Source organism: Cupressus sempervirens, chromosome 5 (assembly GCF_028749045.1).
Source record: "Cupressus sempervirens isolate cs-2001-9-10 chromosome 5, ASM2874904v1, whole genome shotgun sequence".
NCBI classification, from domain to species: domain Eukaryota; kingdom Viridiplantae; phylum Streptophyta; class Pinopsida; order Cupressales; family Cupressaceae; genus Cupressus; species Cupressus sempervirens.
In genome coordinates, this window is record NC_143122.1 from 749,615,400 (window position 1) to 749,638,000 (window position 22,601).

A 22,601-nucleotide genomic window follows, 5' to 3' on the forward strand; every position below is an offset into this window, starting at 1 on the left:
CTATTGAAGAATAACTCTTTAATGGAAGATATATCTAGGGGTACTCTTCTTGGATCAATTTTTTGTTGTCCTCACTTGGGTGGAACTTTGATCCCAAGGACCATGGCATTGACATGTCTGATTGTTTGTAGGGGTAGGGGCTATAGCAGCCCTCTGCATGCATTCGCCTAAATTTCATGGAACCCTCTGCATGCACCGGCAATATAATAGAAGCCACCCTCTGCACGTGCGCACGCATGCATCGGCCCCCCCTGCAGGGAGGGTATGCATCTTAAAACCTGGTGCAGAGGTTACTATATTTGCCGTGAATGCAGAGGGTATTATATATCTGCGATGGGGTGGTGCATGCAGAGCCCCCTACTCTTTGAAGGGACTCACCTGGACGATAGTGAAGGTGAGGTCCACCCTTGCATGCAGGGAGGTTCTCCAATTAGCCCACTATTCGCCCCTCTAGGAATTTAATTTAGGAACAGCTAGAGTTTCCCATGAACCATAGGCCCCATAGAATTGTAGGCTTTTCTCCCTACTTTCTTTCCATGCAGGGTGGGATGGTAAAGAAAGCACACCTAAAGCCAACAATTTTTCTGGGCAGGTTCTTATGATTGTTTTTCAAACTGCTGCGATTTGCTTTAAGTTCATAATCCACATTTCACTTTTTTTATGTGCTTGAATGGATTCTTATTTTCATTGGGAGTCAGGTGACAGTGTAAAATTCCTTTACATTTATTAGGACCATGCTTAAGGTTGACTGCTACTACTAATACTTTGTTCCTTTGTTCTGTAAGAACATATTTACAAGCTAAGTCAAATCATGTTAATATATCAGGCTTAAAAAGTGTACCTACACTGCACTTCTATTGTTCTTACTATAGCACAAGAAAATTGAATTTTTTCACAATTAAAGTAGTGCTATAATATAACCTACTTATTTTGTGAACTTTAAATGCACTGGCAATGTCTCATGTTTGCTTTTTTGCAGGCTAACAGGCACACCATCATTTTGATGCAAACAGGTCAAAACCGTGCAACACGGACATTCATGGATTTTGATTCAGTCAGTCTAGCTATGGATGGTATGAAAATTAGTTGGTTTTTTAATGCTATTTCATACGTGGAAAAACATTTAGTATACTGTAGATTATGCTTTTTCCAAGGATGTGAAAAATCACATATAGTTGTATTTTTTTTTTATACGAATAAAACAAATTTATAGAATGAGGCAAACCCTTAGTTATAGTGAAATTGGTAGCTTCACACACCAGCTTTCTACAAAACAACATTGGATAAATTATATATCACTTGATTTGACATGATGACGGATGACTGAGGTGTTGATGCTTGGCTGCTTCATCAAGCTACTTATAGGGACAAGTCATAGTTTAGCACCAGAAGAAATGTCTCCTTAATGGACAGGAAGTTTTGGGAATTGAAGGATTTAAATATGGACAATCTAGAGTCACAGAGAACCGAGTTTACTCAGCAACCGCATAATCTTCATTACAAAGCAATGATCTTTTTGCTGCACTTACAGTGGAAGATCTCCTCAAATCCCCGGTTCAACAAATCAGAATGCTCAACAACAAAAAACAGCTGAACAGAATGGACAACTGTTACCTCTTGTCATTCTTTTAACTGGTCTTGATTACTAATTGCTATTATGCTCACTTCAGTTCCTAGTTTTTTATAACCAATTATGGGTGATGATATTCTAGTACTCTACTGTAAATATTTCACTAGATGAGGATACAGAATCTAATGCTGCTGCAGTCATGACTAAGTATTTATGTGTGTCTTCTAGACAGCTCTTGCCTAGATATTATGTTATAATTTCTTGGCAATTGGGACAAAATGGACAAATGTCAACTCTTCTAAGTCTCGCTGAGATACTCTGACCCTGAATACTAATTCCTATTATGCTCATTTAAGTACTATGGTTAAATAATGGGTTTACCCTTGCTGACATTTTTAATACTTCGAATTTAATTTCATGCTGCCACAAAGACTCATGACCATTTTTGTGTGCACTTCCTCTAGGTAGTTCATGCCTATATTCTATGTGATATCAAGGGCTTTTAGGCAAATCCTTTCTTATTAGAATATTTAGCTATATTTAGTCCGTAATTTTTACTATTTCTAGTAATGGTTATTTGGTGGCTTATTTAATTAGAAGACTGTTTTTCATGCAAATTGCTATATATACCTTGTGTATTCATGAAAAAGATAAAGCAATTATCTGAGCATGGTATCAAAGTGGGAGTCTGTTGGGTTTAGCTCCCTCATGGAAGGGCTCAGAGATTTTTAGGATGAGTTCATGAAAATGAGTTTCAAAGGTTTCTTTTGCAGTTTTTTTTTCCATTTTTCTCCACAAAAATTGTGGTGGCTTGCAGCTGTTTTGTATCGCACCTACAGTTGCTAGGGCAATGACTTGCATAAGGGTTTTCTGTTTTTTCCTCAAAATCACGGTTTCAGTTTGAGAACTTGTTCTTGGTATCTCTAGCTATAGGGAGGGACAGGTTTTGTTTCCCAACATCAGGTTGGAAGGATTTTGGTTTTACTGGTCATTTTCAAAAGTACTATAGAATTAGGGATGGTCTTAGAAGCAGACTCATTTTACAGAACATTCTATGCATTTTTGACCCAAAGGGTCTTATATGCATTTGTGACCAAAAGACTTGTAGGTTGTCTTCTGTAGGGTAGTTGATATAATGCCCACTAATGGATGGTATTAGAATATTTAATTATATTTTGTCCTTCATTTTTACTTGTTCTGTTAATGGTCATTTAGTGGCTTCTTTTAATAGAAGACGTAGGTGCTATTTTTAGCTTCAATTTGAAGCTTAGTTAAACTATTTGTTCTTTTTAGAACACCGTCATGTAAATTGCTGTATGCACACTGTATACTTATGAATAAGATAATGCAATTACTTCAAGTCATGAACATATAATTCTCTCATATTTACACTGTTTCTTTTTATTTACTTTTTGTCTTCGTTATTGATTGTGTGTACCCTAACCCTACATCTAGATGTGGATCTATTTGGGTTTGGATCCTAGTATGTGGTGTGCATGGATATTCACAAGGAGTGTGTTTTCTCCTTGTGGGTGATGTTGGTAGTTTTGCTAAGAGCATAGTATTGATATACTTCATTGTTGTCATTTATGGCAACAAATAACTTGTATTAAGTCAGCAAGATATGAGGACATATTTTTGGTATGAAGACTTAGAAAATTGTCTGAAGACTTAGAAAATTGTCCAAGTGTTATGAAGATTGACTTCCAGCTAAGACACCTTTTTGGTTAGTGCACTTCATTGATAACATTTTAGCACGTGCACACTTGACAAAAGAAAGTACAGGGTATGAGGATTCTATACCTGAGAGCACAAGTCATTATGACTTGTATGGACAGAGATATCAATGATTTACTAGTTACAAGTTTGCATAGGCAGAACATGACAAAGTTGAGACACTGATTAATTGTGTTAAGGAGTTAGTTTGGTTTAACAAAGTAATTACTTAACTATAATGGGATGACATCCGAGATGTTAACCCTAACTTAGCATGAAGTGATTTTATCTTTTGGAAGCGTGCAAGGAGATTTAAGGCCGATTGGACGATACAATTGGGTATAAGGAAAAAGTTTTGTATGCGAAGTTGTATGATGACTATGTCATTGTATTATGATTATTATAAGATGTAAACTTTGTGTCATAATAGAAAAAAACCAGTACGTGCGAAGTTTTGTGAAGAGAGCCACCAAGGAAAAATTAGATATTGAAGATATCAACACTATCAAAAAGGTTTTTGTATCTATACTTTTTTGTGTAGAAAAGATATCATTGTATATGCATGTTTGAGCAGTGGGCTCAGCTTGCTACTTTTGTAATTGTAATACCAACTCCTAATAGGGTTGAGTCTTCTAACAAGGCCTAGTCCTCTAACAAGGTGTAGTCCCCTAACAAGGGACAAATACACTATATGGATGTAATAGACTTCTAACAGGGTCAAATACACTTTTGATTAGTGGATCAATTTGTAGGTACCATCCCCACCAGGGTTTTCTGCTAGCCAGGGTTTCCCTAGTCAACAAATAATGGTGTTATGAGTTGCATTATGTTTACTTTTCAGTTTAATTTATATGCATGCTTAAAGATTGTTAAAGATATCCATAGTTGGACAAAAGTTTGTGGAATATTGATTCACCCCCCACCCTATTAGTATTTCCTATTTCTAATAGGTGTTGCGTATTAGGATGCACTCAAAAGGAGAAAACATGCTCCCTCTAAGCATTAGTGCACAATTGGGCGCATTCAGATGTCCAATGCACATTTTTTACTCAATTAAAAAAAAAAAAAATTTCACTAAAAACAACACGTTTAATTATGAGTTTTTTTCTTCTTTACAATACCCTAAAACAACCCTAGACGAGCTTTCTTCAACCAGTTATATATTTTTGGATTGAACCAAGTGTTTCTATGGTTTTTGATGGATGGGAGATGCCATAAACTGTTTATTGATTAGTGTTATTGCAGTGTCTCCCAAAGGGGCAATGTTTTTGAGGGTAGTTGATTGTGAAGGGGAAGTGGAAGGATGAATAGTTCATTTCCAGAATTCTCATTGAGTCCATTGAGATAGTGGGTGGTGAGAATGTGCCTTGGGTAATCATAAACAATCCAAAAAATTTTAGGGTGCAGGTGCTTAGGTTGAGAGTCAATATGAGCACATTTTTTGGACACCATGCATTGTACACTCCCTCAACTTAACGATGAAACAAATAGGCACTCAAATAGAGCGGGTAAAATGGATATACATAGAGGGCAAGGAGATCCAAATGTTTGTGAAAGACCACCAAATGTTACAATCAATATTCAATTTTTGTCAAGATTGGAGTTGTTGAGGGTAAATATTAAATTTTAATAATTTTATTTGTCATGATCATTTATCAATTTTTATATAAATTTGCTTAATAATTTATATGTTTTTAAAGTTTTTTTTACATAATGATATTGTTGTTAACTTGCTTAGCTTGTTGAGACTCGATTTGCATCTCATACTATTGTTATGAGATGAGTTCTCAAGGTGAAAGAGGTGTTGGGTCAAATGGTTACGACCAATGGGGTGTATAACAGGCTTTACATTCAGAGAGGGCCCAAAAGGTCAAATCTTTCTTCTTTGATGATAATTGGTGGGCTCGTGTGGAATATGTATTTGAATGCACCGAGCCTATCATGACTATGCTTCGATTCATTGATACAAATGCATTTTGTTTGGGGGATGTCTATGATGGCATGAGCACAATGATAGAGAAGGTAAAATTGGATTTTACAAAAAATATGAGAACGACCCCATATAATGTGAAACCTTATGCAATAAAGTGGAATATATCATTCACTATCATTGGGAAAAGATGACCACTACATTGCACCTCCTTGCATATGCCTCATCTCCAAGGTACTATAGCAAGAAAGTACTTTCTATGCCAAAGAGATTAGCACCATATAGAGATGAAGTTGCCATGGGTACAAGTAGGCATTTACTAGACTCTTCCAAGAAGAAGCGTATATTGAAGTTAGACAAAAATTTGGCATGTTTACCTTAGGAAGAAGTCATACTCAAAACAACTATTAATGACCAATGCAACATGGAAGCAATATGGAAGCTATTTTTTTTTAATCACTTGTATTCTTCAATTTAATACTTATCAATCTTTAATTTACTTGCATTTTTTAAAGTTTTGTCAAAACTACTAAGTTGCAAGTTCTTGTGCCGTTGAACGGAATTGGAGTACATACTCCTTTATCCACAAAGTGATGTGTAACAATCTAGTTCAAAAAAAGTTAAAAACTTGTTTTATATTCATTCCAACTCGTGTCTTTTGTCACATAAGGAGGAACACTACAAGGATGAGGCAACAATCTTTGGGATGTAGTCCTTGAATGTGCAAACTTGGATGCAACCATTGAGGATCATACTAGACTTAATATAGCTTATGACGATGATGATTACATCCCTACACATAGTGCATCTAGTGCAAGGGAAATTGTATTGGGTTCAAATAATCCTTAACTTGTAATAGATCCTATAGATGATTTCTTTGACAATCGTTATGATGGCTGATGAATGATGAACTAAAACTTGTAATTGTAATGATTTTTTGATTTCCATTGGAATCATGAACATAGACAATTATGATGACTTATTTGAATATTTGTGAACTCTCGATTAACATTTGGCTTTGATCAGTGATGTGAAGTATCACACTCTCAAATGATTTAATTCTATATATTATTTGCACACACAAACAGACGTGTATACAAAACACATCCAACAACCCCCCTTGGATTTAAAAAAAAAATTCACATGTCCACTTCGAATTGGTAACTTCGCTATTTGTCAAGGATGTTTTTACTCTTATTTTTGTTTGGCATAGTTTGTTGTAAGCATAGTTACACCGCCCTAGGGGATGTGGGACATCTTATAGGGGGACAAAGTATTAGAAAATAATTGGTAAAATACTTGCTTGTTATTAACAGTGATCAATAGATCACTATATACAAAAGAATAAAGTTCGAACGATGTACGATCGTAAAGAATAGAAACATTCTATTCTAGGTAATAGTAAACTAATAGCTAACTAAATATTAGAAACATTCTACTATTTACAATAAATTACAGATAGATGACCATTACAAAATAATTGACAATAATAGAAGCTATCTATTATCGTAATACCCTTAATGGTTAATCTATCCACAACACCAAGTTGTCCTCTGAATTTGACAAACTTATTAGGACCAAGAAGCTTGGTGAGAATGTTTGTAGTCTGATCTTCTGTAGGATCATACTGCAGGTCTATTACCCTGTATTCAACCAGTTGCTATATGTAGTGATAGTGAACATCCACTAGCTTGGTTCATTCATGGAAGTCTGTATTCCGTTCTAACTTGAGAACGCCTTTGCTATCAATAAACAAAGTAGTCGGTCCTATTGGTAAGATCTGCATATCCCCAAGCATCCGACGAAGCTAAACAACTTCACAACCTACCTTAACCGTCCCTCTGAATTTAAGCTCTGTAGAGGAGAGAAAAACTACCTACTGCCTCTTACTATTCCATGTGATGATATCGGATCCCAAGATGAACACATCTAGAAGTTGACTTTTTATCGTCAACAAAACTTGCCCAATCTAAATATGTAAACCCACTAAGTTTAGGATTAGAACTCCGAGAGTAAAGAAGTCCATAATCTATAGTGCCCTTCACATAACAAAGCACACGCTTTGCTGCCATCCAATGATCAGCCTTAGGAGCTGTCATAAAATGTGAGATGTAGTTCATTAAACTAATATTATAGGTCTATTAGTAGAGAGGTAGATGAGGTTGCCTACTAGTTGCTTGTATGTAGTATCATCAACTGAAGGAGAAGCAAACTTGGCGGATAACATCAAACCTTTCTCCATGTGTGTGGATGCAAGCTTGCAATCATGCATACAAATTTTTTCTAATAGAGCCCTAACATATTTGAACTGAGAAATTAATATAGGAGAAAAGTGCTGCCAAACCTCAACACCTAGGCAATAATGCATGAGCTTGAGATCAGTCATATCAAAGAGTGGCATAAACTCTGTTTGATTCCCTGAATCAAAGATGTTGAACGGCAAGTGATGATCAAATCATTGACATAAATGACCAGAAGAATGATGTCACTGTCAGTAGTCTTGATGTACAAGTTTGAGTGTGAAGAAATCCTCTGGAAGCCTTGATCGTTGAGGTACTCATTGATTTTAATATACCATGCCCAAGAGGCCTGCTACAAACCATAAATAGCTTTTACTAACCTAAGAACCTGATGTTCTTTACCAACAACATTGAAACCAAGAGGTTGCATCATGTACACCTTCTTGTAGGTCACCATTCGGGAAAACACTCTTGAGGTCCATCTGATGGACCTTCTAGCTAAATTGTGCTACTATGGCTAGGACTAATTTGATAGTGCTCATCTTTGCTATAGGAGCAAAGGTCTCGTCATAATCAATGCCCTGACGTTGAGGAAAACCCTTTGCAACTAAACGAGCTTTGTACTTATCCAAAATACCATCAAACTTGTATTTATTTTGTAAACCCATTTGCAGCCAATGGGTTGCTTCCCTAGTGGAAGATCAGAAAGTACCTAGGTGTGATTCTTTAGCAGGCTTTGGTATTAGGATTAAACCATAGATAGAAATAACAATTACATGCAAATATAAAACAATATCAGAAAATATTGAATCAGACAAAAGAGAACACAAGACACCAAGATTTAAAGTGGTTCACCCAATCCTTGGGCTACGTCTATCAAACAAGTCCAATATTATTACGATCCAGTGATTACAACCTGATTACAATCTGTAATCCCTTACAGCTCAATACCGTTGCAAGAAACAATTATCGCATCACACATTATGAAAATCCCTAACCCTAAGCACTTTTTATACAAGTATTTTTGTCGCCTTAGGGTTATAATTAATTACAACATGGCCCAAAATTCTCCAAAGAATTATGAAGTATGTACAGTACTTCCCTGATCAGTCACCACAAACTAACAATCTCTCACATGGGGACTAATCAGGCTCCACACTAAACAACAATTGGTGTTCTGATTTCATGACTTGTTCTTACTTTGTAATTCCTTTAGCCTCAAAGAATGTCTAAGGTTCAAACACACTGTGAATGTTGGCCAAAAAAGCAAAATTAACTGAGTGTAGGTTTTTCCTTTTTTCTGAGCAGTTCTCCTATCAATGAGCTCATCATCTCGAAGATCAACATGTGTCTTAGCCCACCACTTAGGCCGGAGAGGAGGACCAACATTAGCATCAAGAGATGCTCTATGACCAAGTTCGTCATCAAAGGAATCTTCATCAAACTTGGGTGAAGCATCGGAGGTGTCTGTAAAGGAATCATTGGTAGAACCAGAGCTACAAGAGCCCTCCCATCAATTGGACCTAATGGAAGGCAAACTCCCAAATTAGGAGCTTTCATAGGTTGATCTGTTGGATCAGGAACAAGAGAAACATGCATGAATGGTTCTCGCCGTTCATCAAAAACTACATCACAATTGTACAAGAGACAAGATGTCTTAGTGTCAATCAGGCGGTAGGCTTTGTGAAGATTACTGTTTCCAGTAAGCACGAGTATCTGACTCTTGGCATCCAACTTAGTGCATGACGTAGCAGGGATCCAAATATAGGCAAGAGAGCCAAAAACCTTCAAGTGATTGACTTTGGGCTTGCAACTTGATCAAGCCTCTTCCAGAGTCTTACCTTTGACTACCGCAATGGGTGATCAGTTTAAAAGGTAAACTGTAATCTTAACAGCTTAAGTCCAAAATTTCTTCTAAACATGTTTGTGTTCGAGCATGGATTGAGCCATCTTAGTGATTGTTTTGTTCCGATGTTTAACTACACTGTTATGTTGTGGTGTGTGGGGCATGGTTAATTGGTGCTTTATGCCATAAATATCATAGAAGCTAGATAATTTAGTAGAACAAAAATTCCACCCATTATCTGTCCTAAGCGCAATTATAGATTTTTCAAACTCTTTTTCAATGAGAGGTCTAAACTTCTGAAATACAGTTAACACATCTGATTTGTTTTTAAGAAAATATACCTACATTTTTCTATTGAAATCATCAACGAACAATAGAAAATAACTACACCCAAGAGGAGTAGCCATCGGGCCATAGATATTTGCATGAACAAATTGAAGTACCTAAGAGGCACACCATGAATCGTTAACAAGAAAAAGTGTGCGATGTTACTTCCCAGCTTGACATGCATCACAAACTCCAAGTTGAGTTTGAATCTGTGGCAAATCGAGGACGAGCGCTTCCCAAGCAAGGTGAGAGAGATAATGCACATTAAGTGCCCATATTGCTGATGCCAAAGTGAGCTGACAAAAGACTGTCGAGAAGCTATAGCTAGGTCCTGAGAATCACCGGAATCAACAAGTCTCAAAATACCATGATCCTCAAGGCCAACTGCAACAACAGATTGAGTATCCCTATAAGTGATGGTGCTCAGATGTGAACTGGAGGTGATATTCAATAGTGGAGAGTGTCGCAGCATTTGACTAACTGAGAGTAGATTGAGTTCTATCCTTGGAACATTGTACGCATTGACGAAAATGAGATTCCTCCCAAACAATAGTGTACTCTTCCCCTCCACCAAAAATAATTGAATCTGAAAAATTCTGGTAGTTAGTGAAGTAGTCTCTGCGGTGGGTGAAATGACGAGAAGCGCCTGAATCATTGTACCAGGAAGACAACTTCACATGATCTGCAGGTCTTTTACCATCAAGGTGTAAAAGGCACCTTCGTTATACTCAGTGTGCTTTGCACTGTTTTCTTTGGGCTGTCTAAGCATTTCTGATATTCAATCTTCACGTGACCATACTTGTGTCATTAGTTGCATTGAATGTTCTTTTTCTTGGAGCTTTCTGATGTTGGAGAAGAGGGCTTTTGCCGAGAAGACTGAGACTCACCTTTATTCTTTTGAAAGGATTAAGCAACAAAGGCTTGCTCTGTGAAGGTAGAGTTGGAATTGGTATAGAACTGTTGTTTCCACCGATCTTGTTGATGCATAAGTGTGTAGAGATCTGTGAACTTCAAATCAACACCAATAGTAGTGATGTTGAGAGTCTGGATAAAATGCTTATAGGACTTGGGTAAACTTTTGAGGGTTATTACCACAATGTCTTCTTCCTCTATCTTGCATCCAATGGCAAGTAACTGATCACCAATATCATGAATTGTATTCAAGTGTTCCTAGAACAATTTCTTCTCATCCATGACAATAGAAAACAGAGAGTTCTTGAGAAAGAAGGCTGAAGTCTCATTTAGTTTCTTGAGATGCTCCCATATCTCGACAGTTGTCTTGCTGGATGGAATCTGAGGGAGCTGATGATCAACTATAGATAATTTGAGAGCATCACCACTTCCAGGTTATACTAACCCCATGTATCTTGATTAGTACTAGCCGTAGTTGGATGCTATGCAACACCTAGAAGAATTTGATCAATATTCCAATATTTAAAGATTGTTAGCATCCGTTGCTTCCATGTGCCATAATTTCAACCATTGAATTTCTGATTTCCCTCAAGTAGTATTTTTGTCAGAGATGCCATGGCCTATTTTTTAGTGAAAAATGCAAAAATCTATAAAGGCACGTACTTCGAGGCAAAAAATAGTAGAAGATCCAGAGAGAATGAAGAGTTACCTAGAAGAGAGTGCAAAAGGAATATGTTTTCGGTTTTTGGATCTGCTGGCTCAAAAATTGAGGCACCTAGAAAAAGAGACAATCTAGTTGAGTTCTCCAAAAACCCACCAAGAATTGGTAATTTTTTGTGTCCGATAAAAAAATTTTAAGTTTCAAAAAAATTACCTAGGCTGAAAAAAGGTTCAAAATTATGGTGGATTTGGCAGAAAAATTACAGTTGCTACGCATGGATCTAAGATTGAGGGTTGTAAAAAACCTTAGACACCTTTAATAGAGAAAAAGACAAACATGAAGAAGGTCGAAAATCAAAGAAGAGAAACCAAGTTTTAAAAAAAAACAGGTTCAGGCACGCTCCAGAAAATTGCAGGCTGAAAATTTGCAGATTGTCGCCCAGTAATGGCATCAATATAGATGCATTTTGGAGACAAAGGGCCACAAAAAATGGAGTTATGGTTGTGTGTGGAAACCAAAGATAAAACTCATGAGCAAGGAATAACACACCCATGAACTAGACAAAAAATGACGCCTAGTCAAAAACCCTATTCGGGTTTATAGATCATTATATATAAAAGAATAAATGACGTTGCCTTAAGAAATGATCGTAAAGAATAGAAACATTCTATTCTAGCTAAATAGTAAATCAACAACTATCTAAATATTAGAAACAGTCTAATATTTACAATAGATTACAACTTTATAACTATTAAATAATAATTGACAATAATAGAAGCTATCTATTATTGTAATAGTTTCTAGGTGGGGAGACAAAGGGGCCTCACTTTGGGGATAGTGATGGGAGATGGAAGGGTGGGTGGGGTTTATATACTATATACTATACATGTGGTACTTGAAGTGCTTGTTATGAAAAGATGTATAACAACATAAGACACGAAGATGTAAAATATTAATTTACTAAATTTAATAATTGCATGAATATTGAACATGAAAGTGAAACATTGAACAGTAACTATTAATTTTTTTAAATATTAGAGTCAAAAATTGGAAGAGTTCTAACTAATATTATATAAATATTAAATAATAATAGTCATAGATATCAAAAGTATGAGTATCTCGTCATAAAGATGATTACATTCAGCAGCATAATATGATAGTCAATATGACCAATAGGATATTAAAAATTTGATTTTTTAAAACAGAAATTCTTTTTGTTTGGACGGGATGCCCAGCTGTCCCTTGAAGGGTTCGAGGGACGCGTGCCCATCCCCTGTCCCTTCAGGAGATGCTGGGATGTCCCTCTATTTCTGCTAGAACGGTGGTGGACTGGTGACACTGTTGGAAATGCCAGAATGACAACTCCCTATCCCCAGTGCATCCCTGTTTCATAGATGTCTTTATACTTAAAACTAGGAAAGTTTGCACTTAAAGAACTAATAATAATTTTAACTGTGAAGACAATTAATTGTTGAATGTGGTGATTGTCATTTTGACATATCCAATGAAAGAATAGATATTGCTCCTTTGCATCTCTTGCCGATCTTATGAGAACTAGCAAATTCCATTTCCAGTTCTAGTATCGTATCAGTGAAGGAAACTTGGAGATAAGATAAGATATGATAATGATATTAATGTCCAACAAAAGACCAACAAAAGGTCTATGGGACTGCAGGATTACAACAATAAGACTGCCAACAGCAGGAACACACAAAGGTGTCCGAAAAATAAATACAAACAACAACAAGAGAAAGCAAAAAATGAACCAGAGAGAAGGCCAAGGAGGAGACTAGGAGTCCTTTCTAGGCGAAAAGAAATCAGTAACTAAATGATAAGCATGCCGAAGAGAAAAGGCCCTGCTCTGTCTATGACCACTGATAGAGGAGTGTTGCTGGTGCAAATATCTGGTCTGGGGTCTAACACATCTGGAATGCTTGGTAGATCTAGTAGAGCTAGAAGGTCTTTTCACACCATGCAAAGGGGATAATGGCGTGAAGAAGGTAGTAATGAGTTGAGTAGACGAGTGCTGATGCGGAAGTATTGATTGGATCATACCATCATAGAGCATAGTGGCCTCCCAGAGATGAAGTGTGAGACAATGCTGATCATAATAGCTAAAGAAGTTAGAGCAAGAAGCATTCCCGGAACAGACAGAAATATCTCCCTCTGATCTCATAATAAATGGGGCAATGGAAAATGAAGTGTGTCTCTATCTCCACCTCACCCAAAGTACAAAGCTTGCAAATCTGCTCCCCACTATTGATATGATGGTCAGTCTGAACCCGAAGACGGTGAGAACCAACTCTGGAAGACCCCAAAGAGATACGTGAAGCATGAGATCACCTCTAGGAAAGATAGCTAGGACGAACAATAATACCATCAGATATCTCCAAAAAGTGATTCGCGTAGAAGGCCATCTGTGGGCGTAGTCCACCAGGAGGGTTAACCCAGGTAGTGGCAATGTAGTGTCTATATATGTCAAGTCTGACATGCTCATTCAACTCCTGCCTAGAAGGGAGAAGATGAATTGGGGCATCCAGCGAGAACTGAAAGGGAGGGAGGCGGTCAATATTAATCCCAAGTGAATCAAGCAGAGAAGAGGCCTGTGCATGCCAACAATGTGCACGAGAACCAGACACAGCACTCGCAGTAGACACAGATGAACAATAAGCTAAATAGGAGTACCGATCACAATCATCAACGTGATCCGCAAAACCACGAAGATGGTGGAGGAACCAAATCAAATAAAAAATGGTCGTAAGACTGAAAGGATGAGCGCGGAACTCCGCAAGAATAACACTATGAGGAGTGAACCTGTGATATCTAATAATACGTCTCCAAAATAAAGTTTGAACCCGCTCGATCAAGGCCCAATCAGAACCGAGAAGAGATAGACCCCAAACCACAAAGCCATATAGAACAGTAGGCCTCACAAGGGAATCCAAGAGAGATACTTTAGATGAGGTATCCTGAAAGTGATGTTTGAAACATTGTTTCTCAAGCAAAGCAAGAGAACCCATGCCCTTATTAACTCTAGGCTGAATAGCTGGCCTCATACTGAATCGTGGTTCAGAATACTTAACCCCCAGATAAGTATAGGATGTAGTGATCTCAATTTCTTGACCCTGAAAAAAGAAATGGAGATGGGAAGTCTTTAAACAATTAAAGATCACGATCCGAGTCTGTCTTAATTTAACCACAAGCTGTCGCAGATCACAGAAGGAAGCCAAGCCATCAAGAAGCCTCTGTAAACTGTCTGGAGAGGAAGCAAGGAGAAACATTTTAATTTGCTTGGGAGATTTACATGCAGAAGGAATGTGCTACAAAAAATTTCAAATGATAACAATGGCATGTGCATCAAATGTTTGAAAGCACTCATTTCTCATTTGATTCTGAGCTATGTGTGAATTTCTGCAAACAAATTTCTGACTGCAGAGTGTGACGTGGCATTGATAAACATGACCAATAAGCGAATCTTTATTTGTATTTGCAAGGAACTATCTTTTTTCTTTTTGCATGAGTTAAATTGCAAGTTTCTTGCCTAGATGTAAAATCAAATACAGTTTCATGTGAAATAAGTTCTTGCCATCATAGGAAAACCAAAAAAGTAAAAACAAATAGTAAGGAGACAAAATATTATTGTCTGATCATTAGATAAGAGTTCTGTTTAGTCCAGGTCACAGGTGTCCTGTTTAATCTTAAAATTGAGTAAAATATATGTTTGAAATTTGAAATAGCATTTTTATTTTGTGCTTGCTCCAGTGCCATCCACAGTTTCACAAATTTAAGTTACAAGTATTTTGATTTGTCAGATCATCTTTGGAGGTGTTTATCATTTGTGTTTCATATTGGACTGTGTGTGTTTGAACATGCAGAAAAGCACCACGGTGCATCAGATCTATGATGATGTTTTAGGTGGTGTACAATGTCTCACTATCTCTGCATTGTGTAGGTATTTGTGGATTATATGAACGAAAATTGAAGGAATTGAACCCTTCTATACAGAACATTACATATGATATTGAAGATATCTACAGCTTCATCGATGGTCTTGCAGATCTGAGTGCACTGGTGTATGTTATATAGTATATCAGAGTTACATTTTGAAACTTCCAGATGTTGCATATTCTTGTATTTTATATGGTTCTTATACATGAAAAACCTTTTGCTTTATAGGTTGGATCACTCAATACATGCTTATCTGCCAAATGATCGGAAGTGGATAAAACAGCAGCTTTTGAAGCACTTGAAGAAACTTGCTGTCAGTGATTGGAATAGCAATAAAGTCAACAACTGGAATAAGTGGTAAATGGAATATGTACAAAGATAAGGTTCCATGACTAAAAGAGTTGAGTTCGCATCTAGATAATTGTTAACTGTTGGGGGGTGTGATGAAATTAATTTACGTTTGAGTTTCACATCCTTCGACTCTAGTCTTATTTTGGCAGTTTTCCGAGCTGTATATTGATTTTGCTAGGTTTTCTTTCTTATTAGATTGCAGGCTTTTTATTGAGCCACATTTACTTGATGTGGTATCTAGTGCAGTTTTCTGTATGTAAATTAACAATAGCTGCTTGACTTGAACCAAATCCTTAATGTGACGGAATAGGGAAATAATATATTCAAACAATTTTAAATTGTCAACAAAATCATGGTAAATATAAAACTAGGCTCCACAAAATTTGTTAACATCATGCTTTTATAATGCTGGATTTGAAGGGATTAAGAATCTGTGAAAAGATGGTTGTGGTATGTCTTTGTATCCATTCACACTATCTTTCTCAATTTAATGGTTAATAAACATTGATCTGAAATGTATTGGGAATGGATTTTTTCCTTTTCCTTTTTGCTGTGTAAGAGAGGTGATAGAGCAAAAGCCCTTCCGAGGCCCATTTTTTATGAATGAACTGCCATGAGCAGTATTGTTGGTCGTAGTGACATCTGTAATGCCACTACTTCCAGAGCACAACAAAATCGACATGTCTTGTTCCTTTCATCTAATGAAACATTCTAACACGAGGTTTGTCTCGTAAAAAAGTATGAAACCTTTTGAGTCTGAGCAAATATAAAATAAAACTTGGGTTTCTTGAATAAAAGCTACATTGTTCCAACATTAGGTCAAATGCATCCATCACCTTTTCACACAAGGAGGTAAGTCATGACAATTTTATGTGTATATTTTTTATGTGAATGAGCTTGATATATTTTGTTATAGTTGGTTCACTTACATTGTAACTAATATTATTTTGAGTTGGTATGCATATGGTCGTGGTTTTTGAGAATCAAATTTGTAACAAGAGATGTAATGTGTCAAAGTTTCTTTTAATAGCTAGAGGAGAAAAAATTAAAGATTGTAAAGGGAAATAAAGAATGAGAGTAGATATGGAGAGAGAGGGCTAGCTAAAATGACAAAAAAACATATTGAACAAGTAAATAGCATCAATTTTATCTAAAATCAATTATAATGTAGATAAATACATTTTTTTAAGAGGAGGAGACATAGGACTAGTGAAGGGGGGATAGAAATGAGAAATCATATAGAGAGACAAGGGAGAGATGCAAGTGGAGATAAAGAGAGATATTGAGAGGTAGAGGAGATATAAAGATGATGAATGAATAGAGAGATAGAGAGGGATTAAACGAGAGGAAAAGATAGAAATATATACAGGGAGAGGGAAGATGAGAATATAGATGGTAGTATAAAGTGATAAAGAGATAGAGATGTAAGGACAAATAGAGGGGAATAAGAAGGGAGGGATAGGGAGATTGACAAATAGATAGAAGCAGATTGAAAAAAGAGGAGAGAACCAAGGGGGAGAGAGAGAGATTTAGAAAATTTCTAATATACAAATATAAATTATATGTAATTATATTATAGCATCATACAAAAATATTAACAAAAGTTAACAATGGCCATGCATCGAATTGTCTTGCATGTATCTTGAATCCTACGAGCCCATGATGTGAAAAGTCTTTAAATATAGAAATGCCATCAAAGTAATTGAAACAATATCATGATTTAATATATATTAGATTAAAATTACTAATATATTATATAATATAAGATAATAAATTACTAATATATTATATAATATAAGATAATAAATAAGATACTATGTAATTATATTTAGAAATTTCTAATATACAAACATAAATTAAATGTAATTATATTATAGCATCATAAAACAATATTAACAAAAGTTAACAATTAACATGCATTGAATTGTCTTGCATATATTTTGAATGAATCCTATGAGCCCATGATGTGAAAAGTCCTCTTTAAATATAGAAATGGCATCAAAGTAATTGAAACAATATCATGATTTAATATATATTAGATTAAAATTACTAATATATTATATAATATAAAATAATTTATAAGATTATAGTATTCTTTATGTATAGAATAAATATAAATAAGATTATGGTATTGTTTATGTATAGAATAAATATTTAATTGAGCATAATATGAAGAGAATGTTGTTAATGATTCAATTGTGTGAGACTATAGCTTCAATATTTTGGGTTGCACTTAGTGTTCCATCTTCACCATCTTAAAATATCATTTTATGTGTGATCTAAACTCGGATGTTAAAATTTCACACAAGATTGAACCTAGAAACATCATTCTCTTTATATGCTAAACTGTGGTTATAAATAGTATTTAAGTTTTTGTCTATTATTTGTGTGTATTTTGTTCGGTAAAAAGCTTAAGTCAAAAGATAATATTTTTAATCACAATCAAAATTATAATACAATACAATCTCTGTTTAGTGTGAGTACCGATAGAAAAGAATAAGGAAAACCTCTAGGCTAACCTGAAACTTTAACAGTCTGAAATCAAATTTACAAAAATTTAAACTCCACCCTAGACTATTGGCTGATGAGAACTATAAGGTCCTCATTTACATATCCAAATTTTGGCTACAGTTTGATTACATAGATCAATACAATTACCATTGGGCAGGGATAAAGGAGAGCGTCCTAAATGCCTTAATATTATGAAGACATAATGATACTTCTGATACATGAACAATTCAGGATGACATTGGGACCCCAACCATGACTTGTAAAAACAATGTGTCTGTGTCAGTTATCTACAATGCCAAATGTTAGTAGTCAAATCCTTCTGTATCGTCGAGGTTAGTGTTTTCCAAACAAAATTCAACTATGCAACTAATTTAAAAGAAAGAGCACGACTTATCTTGATTTCTAAATATACATCCACTTAGTTAAGAAGAAAGGAAGAGGATAACTTCTGAATAATTGAAGCATAAAGATTGAAAGCAAAGAAAACCAAGATGGACTACTATTCGATTCCTAAGGTAACCTCGTCCACCACCCAAAGTTCTGAAATACACCATTCGCTTTAAGGTTGCTTCAGAATTGGAAGCATATATTTCCAAGCATACATATGAGATTTTAAAGAGGAAACTTTTAGCGAAACCCCATACATGAAAATATTTACATATATGCCAAAAGGTTTTAAGATGATTAAAATACATTCATAAATATCTTAATAGAGTCTTTTGAGGTCCTTCGATAAATCTTATGAAATTTTACACAAATATTACGAAGAGGCATCACCTTCTAGCTACCACATCTAGAATGTTGGGCAAGAGCAATATAAAACATCTAAAAAGCTTGTACTTCTACCTATAGTGGCTATGAGAGTGACAGAGAATAATTTAAATTTACAAATATAATAATAAGACGTCAAGATTACTCATCTATCGAAAATTGGCAATACAAAGGATACCATCGCTTAGCTTGATAACATAAAACCCATGTTACAAAAATCTCATAAATACATTTAACCAACAAACATATAGTTTTCTTGAAGAAAGCATGGTTCAATCTAGATGTATGATAAATGCTTACCTCTATAAGAATGTCCTAATAAGAAACTCAAAGATACTAAAGGTACTATTAGTATAAAAACCATGAGAATGCTTAAATCTAATCTAGGGACGCCACATGGATAACATATTAGCTATAGGAATTATAAACTTTATGTGGTAAGGAGTGTTGGAAGCATGAATGTTGATGATATTCTTATGGGGAAGTATTGTGGAAACATGATTGGATTATTATCATGATGATATGTTAGATTCATGATTGTGTTTGTCATTGATGTTAACATAGCAGTTTTCTGTGGTAGTTGACAAAAGAACAATGGAAAGATCAAGTTGGTATGGATAGACAGTTGAGTATTTTCACTAAGGGAGGTTAAAGGGAGATCACATTATCTGTCTAGTATACATAGCTAACCTCAGAAGCATAAGATATTAGGTCTGGATATCTTTTAGCAGAGTTATTATTTTGAGAAGTCGAAGTTATAGATGTGAAGAAGACACGTTGGTGATGATGTGGCTAAGTTCACTTGTCATAATGACACATATATGGAAAGTTATTCAAAATGCAAGGCAGAAGATTAATGTTATTGCCAAGTGTAATGTGTTCCTAATGTGGTCCTATAATAATTAATTGAGAAGGTTTAATAATCGACTCAGGGAATTGTTTTATGGATGCAATATAAAGGAAGGACATTTTTCTTTATCATAAAGATGAATGTGAAGTGATTGTAAGCAACACAAAGAGCAAAAAGTGAAATTGAGCAGAGTAGAGTGAAGGAGAAGGAATCTTCATTGCCGAGGTTTTATTATGTGATCCAAAGTTGGATATTTGGATCTAAGGTTCATGACCTAGTCTTCAAGGTCTGATAGTGATTGGTCTGGTTGACAAGACATAGGAAAGGAGTTAAAATACAATACATTCAATTAGACTAAAAGGAATAGTTGAGAGATCAGTTGGACAGTGAGTTCGGTGATCTTTCCATAGAAGCTGTTTGGACAATGGGTACTTCTGTCTTCTCACAACTCCTAACAGGGATTCAAAGTCTCCTAATAGGAACTCATATGTACTAAATGTTGTAATAGACTCCTAACAGGGTCCATCCTCTAACAACAAATATTTATATTAGTGCATCATCTTGTGGGCATCATTTCCACCGGGGTTTTCCCTTTGATCAAGGGTTTCCCTAGATAACATATCTTGTGTAATTGTGTATGTGCATCTATGTATGGTTGCTGTTTATTTTGGTTGAATGGTTAAGATTGTTTAAAGTTGATAAATGTTTTAATCATTGGATAACTGATTCACCCCCCCTCTTAGTTATCTTGGTGGACTATTGTTTCTAACAATTGGTATCAGAGCACCAGGTCGTTGAAGATAAAGTTTAACAACTTTGGGAGATCTATGGCGAATATATTCAAGAACAATAGTTTGAGGTTCGATGGAACAAATTATGATAGTTGGAAGGAAAAGATGAAGACACATCTGCTGTGTATGGGTCTAGGATATTGGATCTTGACAAAATATGAAAAGATGATCATTGCTGAGAAAGATTTGAAAACTTGTATCGAGGAAGAAAGAGATCTTTTCATGTGTGACATGAGAGCTAGAGAAGCACTATTGTCTATAGTTCCTAACATTGAGTATAATCAGGTAAAGTCACTTGTTACTTCTCATATGATTTGGAAAGCTTTGGAAAATAGTTTCGAAGGTGATGAACACTCTAAGAAATTGAGGTTACAAAGTTGGATTCGTGCATTTCAAGATGCTAAGATAATGGAAGATGAATCTATAAGAACATTTGTAGGCAAAATATCAAAAATTACTATAGGTATTAGATCTCAAGGAGGAACCAAAGAAGATGATGAGGTGATATGGAAGACATTGAAGAGCTTAACACCACCATTTAAGACAACAATTCAAATGATATAGTTGTTGATCTCTTGTACCAAAGATTTCACTAAGGAAACATTGCTTGGAAGACTTGAAGTAGTTGAGAATGAGCTTAGGCAGTCCGGGGAATTGACTAGAACAAAAACAACTTTCAGTGCCTTGAATATTTGACCTAGTTTATCAAGGAGCACAAGTGCTAGAAGAGATTTTGCTAGTAGCAACAAAACTAATGAGGATAGAAAGATTGAAGAAGGAATAACCCTTCTAGTAAGAAGAGAAATAGATGGTAAGAAAATCATTAAATGTTGGACACATAATGAATATAGTCATTATGCATCTAAGTGTCCTAAAAGAGAGAAAAAATGTAGAGGTAATTTTAAACCTAGAAGAGATAGAGAATGTCTGTATGCAAATGAAGAAGATGATTCTGATGAACAAGCAGTAAGTGCTAGTGATGATGAAATTGGATTTGTAGCTATTAAATGGCTTTGGTATCACACGTTGAAAATAAATTTCATTGGATAATTGGCAGTGATTGTTCACATCATATGATTGGTGGTATGAACAAATTTGAGAACTTCAAAAGTTATGATGGGGGCATTGTTAGAGTTGGAAACAATGCAACATGCCAAGTTAAAGGTATTGGATCTATAACTCTTGATGGTAAGACTAACACTGAGGATGTATATTTTGTTGATAGTTTGAAGCACAATCTTTTGAGTGTTGGACAACTAGTGAACAAAGGTTATCAGTTATAGTTCATAGAGAAGACATGCACGATTAGAGACAAGATGGAAAGGTAATTGGAATAGGAACTAGATCTAGAGGTAATGTATTTCAGTTGAATCCTACTGAAATGACATCTTTCATTGCAAAGGTAGATGACAATTGGTTATGGCATAAGAGATTTTTTCATATCAACTTTGATAGTATTGTGAAGACTAGTAGTATGTTTGCAGTTAGAGATTTGCCTAAGATTGTAAAGCCTACTAACACAATTTGCAAGGAGTGTGTTTTGGCAAAGCATAACAGAACTTTTTTTCCCAGTAAGAAATTTACTACTACAACAAAATTAGAATTGTACATACATATCTCAACAGTCCTACAAAGACTAAAGGATTCTATGGTGAAAGGTATTTCATGATTTTGGTTGATGATTTTTTTAGAATGATGTGGGTTGCATTTCTTAAAGAAAAATCTGAGGCATTTGATAAATTCAAGATATTCAAGAATAGAGTTGAAAATGGATTAGGCATGAAGATTAAATGTTTAAGATTAGATAGATGAGGAGAATTTACTTCAAATGCGTTTAATTCTTTTGTGAAGTTAATGGAATCGAAAGACAGTTATCAACTCTAAGAACCCTTGAATAGAATGGTATAAGATAAGATAAGATAAGATAAGATAAAATATTAATGTCCACAAAAAACCAAAATGGTTTATGGGACTGAGCATACAAACAAAAGAGCCAGCCAAGAAAAGGCACCAAACGGTGACTGAAAAGGAAGAAAGCAACAAAAAGAAAGAAAGACAAGGTAAGGACTAAGGGTCCTTCATTATCACAAAGAAATCCGTAATAGAGAGGTACATTCGTGGACAATCCATAGTCTTCGGATGCTGTGAAGAACCCCTATAGGATTGATGTTGCCTGT

At 35.4% G+C, this 22,601-nt stretch overlaps 1 protein-coding gene across 1 annotated transcript in view; it reads left to right on the forward strand.

Annotated features, from left to right (window-relative positions):
- Positions 1-15,851, forward strand: part of ER (enhancer of rudimentary protein) — a 79,081-nt gene extending 63,230 nt beyond the window's left edge. Inside the window, exons 2-4 of the mRNA XM_089832491.1 lie at positions 980-1,073; positions 15,155-15,275; positions 15,379-15,851. Of these exons, the coding sequence (XP_089688617.1) occupies positions 980-1,073; positions 15,155-15,275; positions 15,379-15,511 (348 nt within the window). The 3' untranslated portion in view covers positions 15,512-15,851. The remainder of the gene's footprint in view (positions 1-979; positions 1,074-15,154; positions 15,276-15,378) is intronic.
- The last annotated feature ends 6,750 nt before the right edge of the window (positions 15,852-22,601 follow it).